The sequence below is a fragment of the Esox lucius genome, chromosome 13 (genome assembly GCF_011004845.1).
Source record: "Esox lucius isolate fEsoLuc1 chromosome 13, fEsoLuc1.pri, whole genome shotgun sequence".
In the NCBI taxonomy this organism is placed as follows: domain Eukaryota; kingdom Metazoa; phylum Chordata; class Actinopteri; order Esociformes; family Esocidae; genus Esox; species Esox lucius.
In genome coordinates this window covers 5,439,430-5,452,874 of record NC_047581.1, presented here as the reverse complement: position 1 = coordinate 5,452,874, position 13,445 = coordinate 5,439,430, and the positions used below count along the sequence as shown (strand labels likewise).

General features: G+C 38.0%; 1 protein-coding gene across 2 annotated transcripts in view; it reads left to right on the top strand.

Annotated features, from left to right (window-relative positions):
- Positions 1-13,445, top strand: part of prdm6 (PR domain containing 6) — a 36,019-nt gene that overhangs the window by 20,670 nt on the left and 1,904 nt on the right. The window contains exons 6-8 of one of the 2 annotated variants that reach the window (XM_020052448.1): positions 2,535-2,877; positions 5,544-5,627; positions 11,789-11,965. In XM_020052448.1, coding sequence (XP_019908007.1) covers positions 2,535-2,877; positions 5,544-5,627; positions 11,789-11,965 — 604 coding nt within the window. The remainder of the gene's footprint in view (positions 1-2,534; positions 2,878-5,543; positions 5,628-11,788; positions 11,966-13,445) is intronic. The other variant, XM_010896020.2, reaches the window with a different exon arrangement.

Here is a 13,445-nt window from a genome sequence, read left to right as displayed (position 1 = left end):
TGCTACCTGCAGAGGGGTGTGAACCATGTACACATCAGCAGGCCCGCGTAGATATATATGTCAAAGAGTATTTAATGAATACCGATTCTAACCAATGACGCCTGTTAGACAGTCCTGTGTATAAGGCTCTATTCTGTCGGTACCGCATCAGATCAGCGTTAAAGCGGAATGGACATTTTAAGGCACTGTCCCAGTGTTAGTGGACCCGGCATTAACGGTAAGTGCCGGATGTGTTGGCTGAATCGCAACCGACCATCACTTCTCCATCGCAAAATCTGTGACTATTCTTCCTATAAAACAGGGGTAGCACAAACCCTTTCTGGTAAATGACTAAAAGTCAATACTAAAACAGCTGTCTACGATCTGCAATAACTAACATGAGGATTTTGTTTTTGTGGGTGGGGGGGGTTCCATATCTCCCCTCACCCAAGCTGATCCCTGGGATCCCCAGTCCCACAGTTTAGGATCCACAACCCTAATACAAACAAAAAAAAGGAGGCGTGTGTTCATGGGATTGCAAATTAAATATGCTGGGCTGGTGAGGTTCAGAACTATGAGTTTTCCCTAACTAAAAACATTTTCATTTGTCAGTGCTCTCTATAACAAGCTTCAGAACCACCTCGCAAAAAAACGTACATATTCATAAGTTAGCTCCAATCACACGTTCTTATCCAGATGCTAAACAGTATTCCGACATCTAACATTAAAACGATGCCCAGAAATACATGATTTAAGTTTTATTACATTATATCTACCCGCTTTATTAAATAAGAAAGACCTAACCCTACTCCCACATGTATCATGTTACAGTTTAGTAAATCTGTGTTTTTGTACACAGCATGTTCCAATACAAAGAATGTGGGATGTGGTTTGTCTGCCGATGAATTATTATGGCTCAGACTTCTTGAATGCAGTACTGAGATCAGTGTGGACTGATGAAGAATCATCATATGTTTCTTATAACAACAGTGAAGCGTTCTTGCATCAAGCTGTTTATGCTTAGGATGTACAGAGACTGCTTTCCTTTTCTGTGTTCCAGTAGCTGAGAGAGAATAGATCTCATCTGTGTTGTTATTTTTCAGTCATAACTCGAAATTACCCACATGAAAAAAAGTTACAGAAAGACATGACAGTCAGATACAGAGCCAAGATAAAAAATGAAATCAACGAGTTTAAAATCTCTAAGTCGCACCCTATTCCCACTGTTCACTACATTTGTAGTCCCTGATGGTGATTCTTAACACTGGGCACTGCCTCACAATACCAATGCTGCCAGGTGTCTGAATCTTGATCATAGCATACCGACAGTATCCGGGGGTCTAGTATCTGGGGGTGCAGAACTGCCCAGAGTTTATGGGCACAGGGCTGCTTGTCATGCTCTAGTGATGGTACGTTTTACATCTGCAAGCACAGTCGTGGTTACTGGCTTCAGAATATGCCCTCAAAGCATACTTGCAAAAACGTCCCGGTTGAGCGAACGGTTTGATAAAAATCAGAACGCCTTGGAGAGACGTGCTTGTAGATCTCGATCTTCAATTATCCCATACCTGCTGTAGAGTTCTTGCGACAAGGCAAGGGTGTAAATTAGACTTTGTAAAATTGGAAGGGGAGAAAATTAAGATACAATAAAGTATAACGAACTATGTCTGGTCTAGGGAGGCCCACCAGTCTTGTCTGATGCCTCCAGTGTACGCGTACTGCTTTAGCATGTGTTCACATCTGGTCCACTGCCTTTTCAGCGAAAAACTGTCTTGTATATCTTTCTCCGCTTTCCCATCCAATAATAAATGTCCGAAAGAAATACTGTAAACATTTAGCAATGGCTGAATAAAAACATTGTTGTATCATTTGAATGTTATGTAGATTTGAATTAGATTTACCAATATTTACTTATATTGTTCATTGCAAAATGAGTTGAGCTTTTTTTTTCGAGAGGTGTAATGCATATGTCAATAACTGCCATTGGGAACTTATAAATGGCATAATTATCTCTGTATTATATTAGTATAAGATCAATTCAGCCTGTCGGCATTTGGCCAGAGTGAAAGGAAGAAAGACGACATTTGTTGATGATCTCTACAGTTATTCTATTTATTGTACACATTCAGTCTCAAAGGCTAGAGAAACATGCATTTGTATGGAACTGTATTAGGTGTATTAGTTATAGCACAAATAAGAAATCTGCGTAGTTCTGTTGGTAGAGCGTTGTGCTCACAATGTCAGGGTTGTGGGCTTGATTCCTTCAGGGGGCAAGTACAAGTACATGAAATATGCAAATGCATCACATAAAATTGCCCTGGATAAGAATGTCTGCTAAACTTATACAGATGTCAAAAGATGAAAAATTTAGTTTCTTTTAAATATTAAAAATATGACATCAGGAATTGGAATGGATGATGCTAGATGCTGGACTGTTCCACTATTCTATTTCTATAAGGGTTCTAAGGTACAATACTCACATGAGGGTGCTAATGTACAATAATACTTTGTCATCCATTCAATTGCTGACATCCATTGTTGTTTTCTTCCTTCAGTGAATGTTCCAACAACTGTCATGGAGGCCATGAGCAGACAAGAGACCCTTCAGCCATTCAGTAAAACGGGTAAAGTCTCCTCGGTGGCCCTTCTGCGTTCCATGGTCTTTCCCCACTCGCCCTGCTCCAGAAGCTTCTCACTGATGGACAAAGGTGGCCACACAGACTCTGGCTTCAACCAGATGAGCTCTAAGAACCAACGAGTTCTGGCCAGCCCCACGTCTACCAGCCAGCTGAGCACTGAGTTCAGTGACTGGCACCTCTGGAAGTGCGGCCAATGCTTTAAGACTTTCACCCAACGCATCCTGCTCCAGATGCATGTGTGCACACAGAACCCGGACAGGTAAGGTAACAGCCATCAAACCCTCTCATAATATACATCATTCAAAAGCATGAAACCGTGGATGTACTCATCCCCAGTGAATTGCATGATGGGATTAGGTGGAATTATAGTAGATTCAGATTATTTCTGGTCAGGGATCTCCACAAAAAACACTGCTGAATATTTATTTCTTAAAATGAAGAAAAAATAATACTCTTATACAGTATACCTTGATTAGATAATTATTGATCACACTAAACACCCTGCAGTGTTAACATCTGTATGTAAGAGATTTGCACGGTGAAGTATTTGTATCTTATTATATTCAAATTCAAATTATTTGAGTCAAGGTGTTGGAAACAATGTTTGGACAGCAATTTTCAAGCAGATTTATGAAAAAACTGTATCTTGGCCACTTCGAAGCAGTTACAGTTTTCTTGGTAAGGAACTCCATTGTATATTTGGCCTTGTGTTGTTGATTATTTTCCTGCTTGAAGGTGAATTCCTCTCCCTGTATCTGGTGTAAATCAGAATGAAGCAGGTTTTCCTACAAAATGTTGTCTGTGCTTAGCTCCTAAATCAAACCCTGTGCATGTGTGGAGATCTGAGAGGATTTGATTAGTATCAGAAATATGGTGAAACTTTCACCAGGACTATCAGAGGACAAGTTGGGGTAATTAACAAATTGCATACACTTTACAAAAGCCTTTATTTTTTACTTGCTGCTAATTCTTTTTGAAAATAGAAATACATTGACTGTTACTTCCTAAGCTTAGTTTTTTGTTCAGTAATGCTTTATTGCTTGTTTGCAAACAGGACGCATATTTGGAATATTTTGTGTTCTGTATATTTGTATCCATTTCACAGTGTAACTTAGGTTATTGTGGAGTCACTACTATGTTCTAGTTTTCTTCCATCACAGCATTTGAAGTCTACAGCTGTTTCAAAATCACCAATTTCATTATGGTGATTTCCTTGTCATCTGTGATGGGTCTGGGTGGTTGAATATATCATCCACAGCAGGATGTTACCTTGACCAAACTCAAACAGATAATCCATTACTTATATTTCATTGTTACCCAACTATCAAACCCTGCCCTGAATGGTTTTGGTAGTGGAATCTGTGTTTTTAATATTTGGCTTTCAAAAAATACCTTACAGATCTTGTTAATATGTGCGACAGAGGATGGTGTAGTTATTAAAAACACATTTCAACCCCTGTTATGGTCCACTTAACTAAATATTTGATTTGTTAAGCCAATCTCCACTTGAGAACTTATTTTGGCTTGCAGAAACAAATGGTGTTAATACTTATGCAACAGCTTTAGTATTTATTTTTTAATTCAGTACTAAAAAGTTGTTGACTTTGCTCTTCCAGTATGCTGTGTAGTATGTATCAGTCACACATTTTATTTTAATGCAATGAAAAAATCCAAGAGAAAATAATTATTATACATACTATATATATTGTGGAAGTCCCACACTCGCAGCAATTTAGCAGTTTTTCTTGTGTTGGGTCTATGCCTTCATTCTAGAAAGTTTAGTTTCTGTGGGGTTAATTGACAGAAGAAATACAAACACTAAAATACAGTTCACACTGTATCAGACACAATGCATTGTTCCTGTAAGTAATTTGCATGCCTATCCATGTGGTCTATCTCTGTCACAGTGATTTCAGGCTTCAAATCCAGTGTGTAACATCTCCCAAGTTAATTAAATACAGTAAGGGGGTGTATTGGACATTTTTGCTTAGCACTATTTTTCTTCTGAGCATACAAACCTATAAATCAGTTGCAGCTGTCACAAAGAAATACCTACCCTAACTGTGACGCGGAGGAAAACAGATGCCACTTATTCAATAAACTAATATTCATACAGAAGAAAAATGTTGCCTGGATACCCAGGAGTTGAAGTCAATGTGAGCGTTTGTCAATACTCAACTTTATGACCCTGGGGTGCAGATAAAATTTAGCTGAACAAGGGAATCTGGAGCTGTTGATATTTGGATGCACAGCCTTTGTGCCGAGTAAATGACCCAATGCATCTGTTTAAAATGTTCTCGGCTGTGGTTTATGGGTTTTGGCTTATGCATATTTATTGATGTTTAGTTTATATGTACATTTGGGGCTAAGATGAATTGCTGTAGTATATCAGCACTAAAAAAATCATTTTGCTTATCTATTTTGCTGACTGTTTGCTGAGAACATACAAAGAAGTGCCCAATAAGGTTTTCCTCTATTTTCAGTCACTTGGAATCAATTTTAGAGAAATACAGTATCTCTATTATGATGGGTGGCAGGTAGCCTAGTAGTTAAGCATCTCTTCAGTAACTGAAGGGTTGCTAGGTCAGACTTAAGAGTAGAAATTCAACAACAGATTGGAAACATCAGTTATTCTGTCCTTGAGTAAAGCAGTTACACTAACTGCTATAGGAAGACCAAGGACTAAATGTTTTCTTTGTATACTTTTCTACTTATCCATACATTATGTGTTTCAGTCTTAATATGTATTGATAGTGTTAATTCATATTTATTATCTATTAACAGATCAATACAATAAAGTATTTATTTAAGACATGAAGCAAAGGAGCGCAGTAAAATAAAAAATAAATACTTTTTTTCATCTTCTGCATTTCAAATGAAAGATAGGATGGTTACTGTTCAGGCTTTGTTTTTTTCTGTTCTTAGGGTGAAAAGGCAAGGGATCGCCCTACTGAGAGTTTCAAATGGGAAAGAAGTGGTGGTGTGTAGCAAAGAAAGGCCCCTACCTCAGTAATTAATGTTTCAATACTCTAATAAGCAACGAACAAAACATCATCTTTTAATGTGGTCCTGTGAAGCTCATCTGGTGGAAGCTGCAATATAAAGGCATATGAAAAAACATTTGTATTCACTGTTGTATGTCGCTTTAGATTAATGCATCTACTAAATGGATTATATTTTTACGTTAGGTCTACATATGTGTACACTTACATTTTTTAAACAGAATAATCTTCTGGCTGTTTGTTGGTGACTCTTTTGAATTAAATTCCACAAACAAGTTACGGGTTGGCGGTCTAAGGACCTTTTGCTATTCAAAATTAGGTGCATTGATGCAGTAATGTCTCTCAAACTTCAGCCCGTCAAGTTGTGAATAAACAAGCTCTGATAGTTATTTACATGTGCACAGATGTAACATCTGAATACTGAAACACAAACAATACTTGCATCATTCTTCGAAAGTGAAATAACTTAAAAAGCATCCCTACATTTATTGCATATTGTCAAAGTCACTCAATTCACAAACACTGTGTGAAGGCCGAAATGCTTAGGTTACTTGAAGAAACCCATTGCGTCTGCATCATCACAGGGGCAAAAATACAGACATATATAAACTGTTTCTTATATTGCCACACACATTCATTATTGTTAGTACATAGAAGGAAAGGCAATTCCACTAGTAGAGACCAGACCTGGTACAAGGCTGGGGAACTTGTTATTTCTCTTTAACTGTTCTCCCAAACAACTAATACCCAGAGGCCACTAGAATGTCAGCCCAGCACTGAAGGTCAGTCAGGTACACTACAGTATATCAACCTTAAAGTCCTAAAGATCCGCAATAATACATACATATATCGGATTGTTTTTTTGTTCTATATTTGCATTTACATTTCATTTGTGTTGTGCATACAATCCATTCATGGGTGACGCCAAAGGAAATGTATAACTTATGTTTAAAATGGATTCTAACAGTACCTAATCTAGACCAGTTCCTGTCCTGAAGTAGGAAGTACAGTAGGTCTAAAATGGATCAATCGACAGTCAAATTTCAATCCACTAAATATGGACCTGGAGCTTTTCTCATAAAAAGTCTCAGATTTCTGGTCTTCCAGCAATCAGAGAACGTCCAAAAGACATGTGAGGGACCATGACACAACCTCATGATGGTTGAAGGACTGCTGATTAACATCATCTAAATGAACAGAAAAAAATAAAGGTTTATTGGTTACATAATTTTTTTTGCAGATGGTATCCAGGGTGTAACATAATTCTAGCATATCCTTGATCAACACTAAGAGACGCTTTGTTAATACAGGCCCTGGTCCTTGCTTTCATTGTAATATAATTTGGGAAAATTGTCCTCACTACCACCACTTTTAGAGTATTCTGGGTTGAAATTTTACTTCATTACAGTTCTGTCTCCCAAATCCTTAATAATGAAAATGCTAAACTAACCCAAGATCAGCAAATCTTTTCCCTACACCTTTCTGACTGAAAAGAACTATTGAGAGGTTGCTTCCCCATATCTTTGCTCCAATTTGCCAATTTTTTGATATTGATGTATATAATATACACTACCGTTTAAAGATTTGGGGTCACTTAGAAATGTCCTTGTTTTCGAAAGAAAAACTCATTTTTCAATTCATTTTTCAATGGAATATCTACATAGGCGTACAGAGGCCCATTAACAGCAACCATCAATCTTGTGTTTCAATGGCACATTGTGTTTGCTAATCCAAGTACATAATTTTGTGATCATTAGAAAACCCTTTTGCAATTATGTTTGCACTGCTGAAAACTGTTGCGCTGATTAAAGAAGCAGTACAATTGGCCTTTTTTATTAGCAATTAGCAATTGGGGGTTCGATTATAGTCTCAAAATGGCCAGAAACCTTTCAGTCTATTCTTGTTCTGAGAAATGAAAGTTATTCTATGCGAGAAATTACCAAGAAACCGAAGAGCTCGTACCAAGTTGCACACTTCTCCCTTTACAGAACAGCACATATTTTCTCTAATCAGAATAGATGGAGGAGTGGGAGGCCCCGGTGTAAAACTGAACAAGAGGACAAATACGTTAGAGTGTCTAGTTTGAGAAACAGACACCTCACAAGTCCTCAACTGGCAGCTTCATTAATAGCACCCGCAATAGGGTTTTCTAATGATCAATTAGCCTTTTAAAACGATTCACTTAGCAAACACAACATGCCACTGGAACACAGGACTAATGGTTGCTGATAGGCTACATGCCTATTTAGATATTCTATTAAAAATCTTCTGTTTCCAGCTACAATAGTAATTTACGTTATTAACAATGTCTACACTGTATTTCTGATCAATTTGATGTTATTTTAATGGACACAAAATTCGCTTCTCTTTTAAAAAACAAGGACACTTCTAAGTGAACCCAAACCTTTGAACGGTAATGTATATATACATGCAGTACCAGTCAAAGGTTTTGACACACCTACTCATTCAATGGCATTTCTTAAGTTTTACCATTTTCCACATTGTAGAATAATAGTGATGATACCAAAATAACACAAAATAACATAACAAATGAAAATACTGTACATTAATATTTTTGATTTCTCCATGTATTTTATTACTTGCCTGCACTTTTGAGTCCAAACATTTAATTGCAAAAATGCCTTGTTAAAGTGTAATGACAAATAAATGCTTTTCCAACAGTCGTCAAGGCGTTCCCAGAGCACTTGCTCTGTTTCAATCAATCAATCAAATGTATTTATAAAGCCCTTTTTACAACAGCAGTTGTCACAAAGTGCTTTACAGAGACACCAGGCCTAAAACCCCAAGGAGCAAACAACAGTAGTGTTGAATTTCAGTGGCTAGGAAAAACTCCCTAAGAAGGTCGAATTTTAGGAAGAAACCTAGAGAGGACCCAGGCTCAGAGGGGTGACCAGTCCTCTTCTGGCTGTTTGCTTTTCCTTCACTCCAACTTCACTCCAACTTATCCCAAACCATCTCATTTGGATTGAGGTCAGCTGAATGTGGAGGCCACGTCATCTCATGCGGCACTCCATCACTCTCCTTGGTAAAATAGACCTTACAAAGCCTTGTGGTGTGTTTTGGGTCATTGACCTGTTGAAAAACAAATGATAGTCCTACTAATCAATCAATCAATCAATCAAATTTATTTATAAAGCCCTTTTTACAACAGCAGTTGTCACAAAGTGCTTTACAGAGACACCCGGCTCTAAACCCCAAGGAGCAAACAACAGTAGTGTTGAATTTCAGTGGCTAGGAAAAACTCCCTAAGAAGGTCGAATATTAGGTAGAAACCTAGAGAGGACCCAGGCTCAGAGGGGTGACCAGTCCTCTTCTGGCTGTGCCGGGTGAGATATTAAGAGTCCAGTTGGAATAATAAATACATTTCTCTGGGCTAAATCCCAGAGATACTAAGTACCTGCTGGTTGAGTGTGCCTTGAATTATAAATAAAGCACTTACAGTGTTACCAGCAAAGCACCCCCACACCATCACACCTCCTCCTCATGCTCTACAGTGGAAACCACATATGCAGAGATTATCCGTTCACCATATCCGCGTCTGGCAATGACACAGCAGTTGGAAACAAAAATCTCAAATTTGGACTCATCAGACCAAAGGACAGATTTACACCGGTCTAATGTCCATTTCTCATGTGCCTTGGCCCAAGCAAGTTTCTTCTTATTATTGGGATCCTTTATAGTCCATTCTTTGCAGCAATTTAATCATGAATGTCTAATACACGCAGTCTCCTCTGAACAGTTGATGTTGAGATGTGTCAGTTACTTGAGCTCTATGAAGCATTTATTTATACTGCAATCTGAAGTGCAGTTCATTGCCAATTTCTTAGGCTGGTAACTCTAAGGAACTTATCCTCTGCAGCAGATGAGTGCCAGTTTCTTCATAGTGCTTAATGGTTTTTACGGCTGCACATGGTACAGCATTGTTCAAAGTTCTTGACATTTTCCGCATTGACTGACCTCCATGTCTTCAAGTTGTGATGGACTGTTCTATCTTGCTTATTTGAGCTGTGCCATTATATTGACTACTACAGTCCTGATATAATGATGGTCTTCTATGTACCAACAACCCTGCCTTATCACAACACAACTGATGCAACTCAAATGCATTTAGAAATTCCACAGATTCAATTTTAACATGGCAAACTGTTAATTGAAATATTCAGGTGACTGCCTCATGATATTGGTTGAGATTATACAGTACAAAGAGTATGCAAAGCTATCATCAAAGCAAAGGGTGGCTACTTTGAAGAATCTACAATTTCAAATATGTTTTAATCTCTTTTAATGAATTACCTTGAATAAGTAGGTGCATCCAAACCTTTGACTGATACTGAATATATTTATACACCAGTGATTTGCTATATGCATTCTGCTCAATGCATATAGCATGTTATTGCTTTTTCCATCAAACAGAGTATAGTTTAGAAAACACAATGGTTAGACTCAGCAACAGTTTTGTACTCGGCCAACAATTTGGTTTATTATCTGAATATGATTATCACTCAATGCCTCTTAAACCACAAAAGCCTTCAACACAATATAATAGAACCTTTATTAGGTCCTTGGTTTGTTTGCTGCTCATTTGATTACCACGTTTCGTTGACGAGAGGCATTATCTCTACACTAGAATTTAATAGATTGATCAATACATGGAAACGAAAACCTTTTAGTGTGTAGTGTGAATATTTTTCATGGAGGTGTTTTATAAACCATTGATTATGTATTGATGTGGTCAAATCCATGTATATATTTGCAATACTCAAGGGATTTCGTCTTAGAAATATGAATAAAATTTAAGTTTACTTGGTGGTTGGTAAAGGTTACCTGCTGAGAGACAAAGAGCTTTACACTGAACAGTACTGCATTGATTGGAAAATAAATTATAGCTCAGAAACTGAGCCCAAGAGCAAAATCATTAGATCTAAATGATCAAAAAGATAGTATTATATATATTATAGACACATTATCAAAACATGATTCAATGTTTACATGGGAAATATCAAATATCAAGCAGTAAGTGACCCGTTAATGAGTTGGAAAGCTGAATGATAACTTTCGTGTTAGCATTTGTGTACATATTTCCCACTGTTTGTTATACTGCGATTGCGTGCATTTGTGTGCTTGCCTGTGCCTGGTCCTGCAGAGGCTGTTTGTATTGTGCTGCATGGTGCTCTCCCAGGCTCACTGCTGCAATAAACAATAACCTGACATTAATCACAAGGTGCGGCCCTAATAAATGATATCCACACATTAATCATGTTAAAGTATTCACAATCAATGCACCTTCTCATAGAAAAACTTCCAAATAAATGGTGGTCACTGAGGCATGGTTTATAGAACGGGGCTGATAAATGATTAAGAACCATTGTGGTATTGCAGCTTCATGTGAGAAACTGCAAGTGAGAATTTCTTCATTATATAAAACTATTTTGTCATATTCCTTTAAGTTTTGCCTCCATGCCATACTCCTAGCTATGGCTTGTGAATCAGGGAATATGCAATTGTTTTCTCATGGCGATTTATAGAACATTTCTAGGAACTACTTCACGCTATTATCTTCTCATGTTATCATGTGCTGTTAAACTCTAGGTGGCGGGCGACTGTCTAAAACCACCATGCAATGGATGAGATTGTTGTCATTAGATAAAGCCAGTAATAACATTGCCCTGGAAGGAAGAAATCTTGTGATTGATGGCACAGTTGAATAGTCAATTAGTCTAATTACTCCTGTAAGAGCATTTCTTTGTGGCCTTTGACTGTCAATAGAAGTACAATTTGTCATCAGCCCTCTGTGATCCTTGGAATCACTGGGAGAATTAGCAAAGAATTAGAGCAATACAAAGAACAGACAGAGGATCCCCTCTAGCATATGTTACAATTGTTACCAGTACATTACCAGTAGTGTTCAAAGATCATTGCTGTGAGACATGCACATAAAAACAACAAAGGGAAACAGAGAAACCCAACTAATGTTGCCATTATGTTTCCACATTGTTAGCAGTATGTTGCCGGCACATTGATAAATGGCCCGAGTCATGGACTTGGGCCACATGGTTGATCAGGGTCATGCTGCCATGGTAACGGGTGCATAGTGTCCCTCTCACTCCGTATGTGTGTGTGTGTGTGTGTGTGTCTGTGTGTGTACAGACCTTACCAGTGTGGACACTGTTCACAGTCCTTCTCCCAGCCGTCAGAGCTGCGAAACCACGTCGTCACTCACTCCAGCGACCGGCCCTTCAAGTGCGGCTACTGTGGCCGAGCGTTTGCAGGGGCCACCACTCTCAACAACCACATCCGGACACACACCGGGGAGAAGCCATTCAAGTAAGTAACAGTGAGTACCATTGCTTCCTCCAATGACACCATTACAGAAAGCACAATTATAATTTTTTTATGATACACTGTCTGTACACTTACATTTTGGTTATTCAATGTGACTAACAATTAATATGTTTGTCTTAAAGGGATAGTTTGGGATTTGGCAGTGAGGCCCTTTGTTTTTCCTCAGATGAACTTGTGATACCATTTTATTATGCTTGCATACAGTTACAAGAGTTTGTTCCCGTAGACCTCCAGTCAGTTCTCTGATGCTATTCAGCAATTTTGCTTAATCCTCCAGTTCCTCTCCATCTTAGAGAATGGGGCTATTTGCCAAAACCCCTAACTATCCTTTTGCAATTATACCTGTACTTTTTGTTGAATACTGGTACATACTAACTATTAGGATTAGCGTACACTCAGAAAACACTTAATAGTCAGTTTTATGATCTGTAATGCCAACATTGTGAACATTTCTCAAATCAACAACCACTGCTAAAATATTTACCCAACTGTTTTTGACCATATCTTGGGGGCAAATCTGAGAGTAGAGTCCTCGTTGGGCACAGCACATGTATCACAATGTGTAGGTAATATTCTGTCATGTGCCTTTTACTGAGCAGTCATACTGAATAGATAGAATTTAGCGTAAATCTGGTACACTTAAATAATTATGATATGTTGCGTTTGGTATGCTTAGGTTACACATAACACAGGAGGTTGATTAAGGCAAAAATCTAAGGAGGATGGTTAGTTGGGGTGGATGGGTGGGAGAAGAACGCAAACTTTAATGCAAACTTCTAGCCAACAGGAAGTACAAATCTCAATTGCAAATTTGCTAATGCTCAATAATTTGTAGCACCTTTGCAAATTCTTAACAAACTTTTTCCATAGCCCTAACCGTTCAGGTTAACTTTTAACCCTTAACCTAGCTAGCTAACATTATCAACATGTTGGAAATCGTAACATATCATACTTAATGCATAGTCATAGCTGATTGTACAAACTGCAGTTCTCAAAATGTCATAGATACATTCATTTATTATACATTTATTAAAAGAAGGAAGGCAGGTTTACGTTTACCTCCCGGCTAACACCTTTTGTTTTCCTTAGACATTTTGTGAACAGTTCCTGAATGTTTTTCATCTAACCAAAAGATAACCTTTATAAAACGTTATGGAAACATTCTGTGCTAGCTGGGCTCTGGCACCCCAGACGCCTTTCTATATCTGTGCCGATCTAACTGAGGCTGTTGGAAATACACTAGATTTGTGTAATTAATTGATCAACTTAAAAGCTCACACTGGCTAATAGATTTTTGTTAATCTAATGGCTGTTAGTTACATGTGACCCTGTTGACTCCCAATTTTTTTCCCAACACCCGAACGTCTGTCATGTTTTCAATAAAGCTCCCATGCAGTTCTAATTAAACTAAAGCTACTGGAACGGTCACTGTAAAGTGCACACCATTGTTTCTGACATCTGC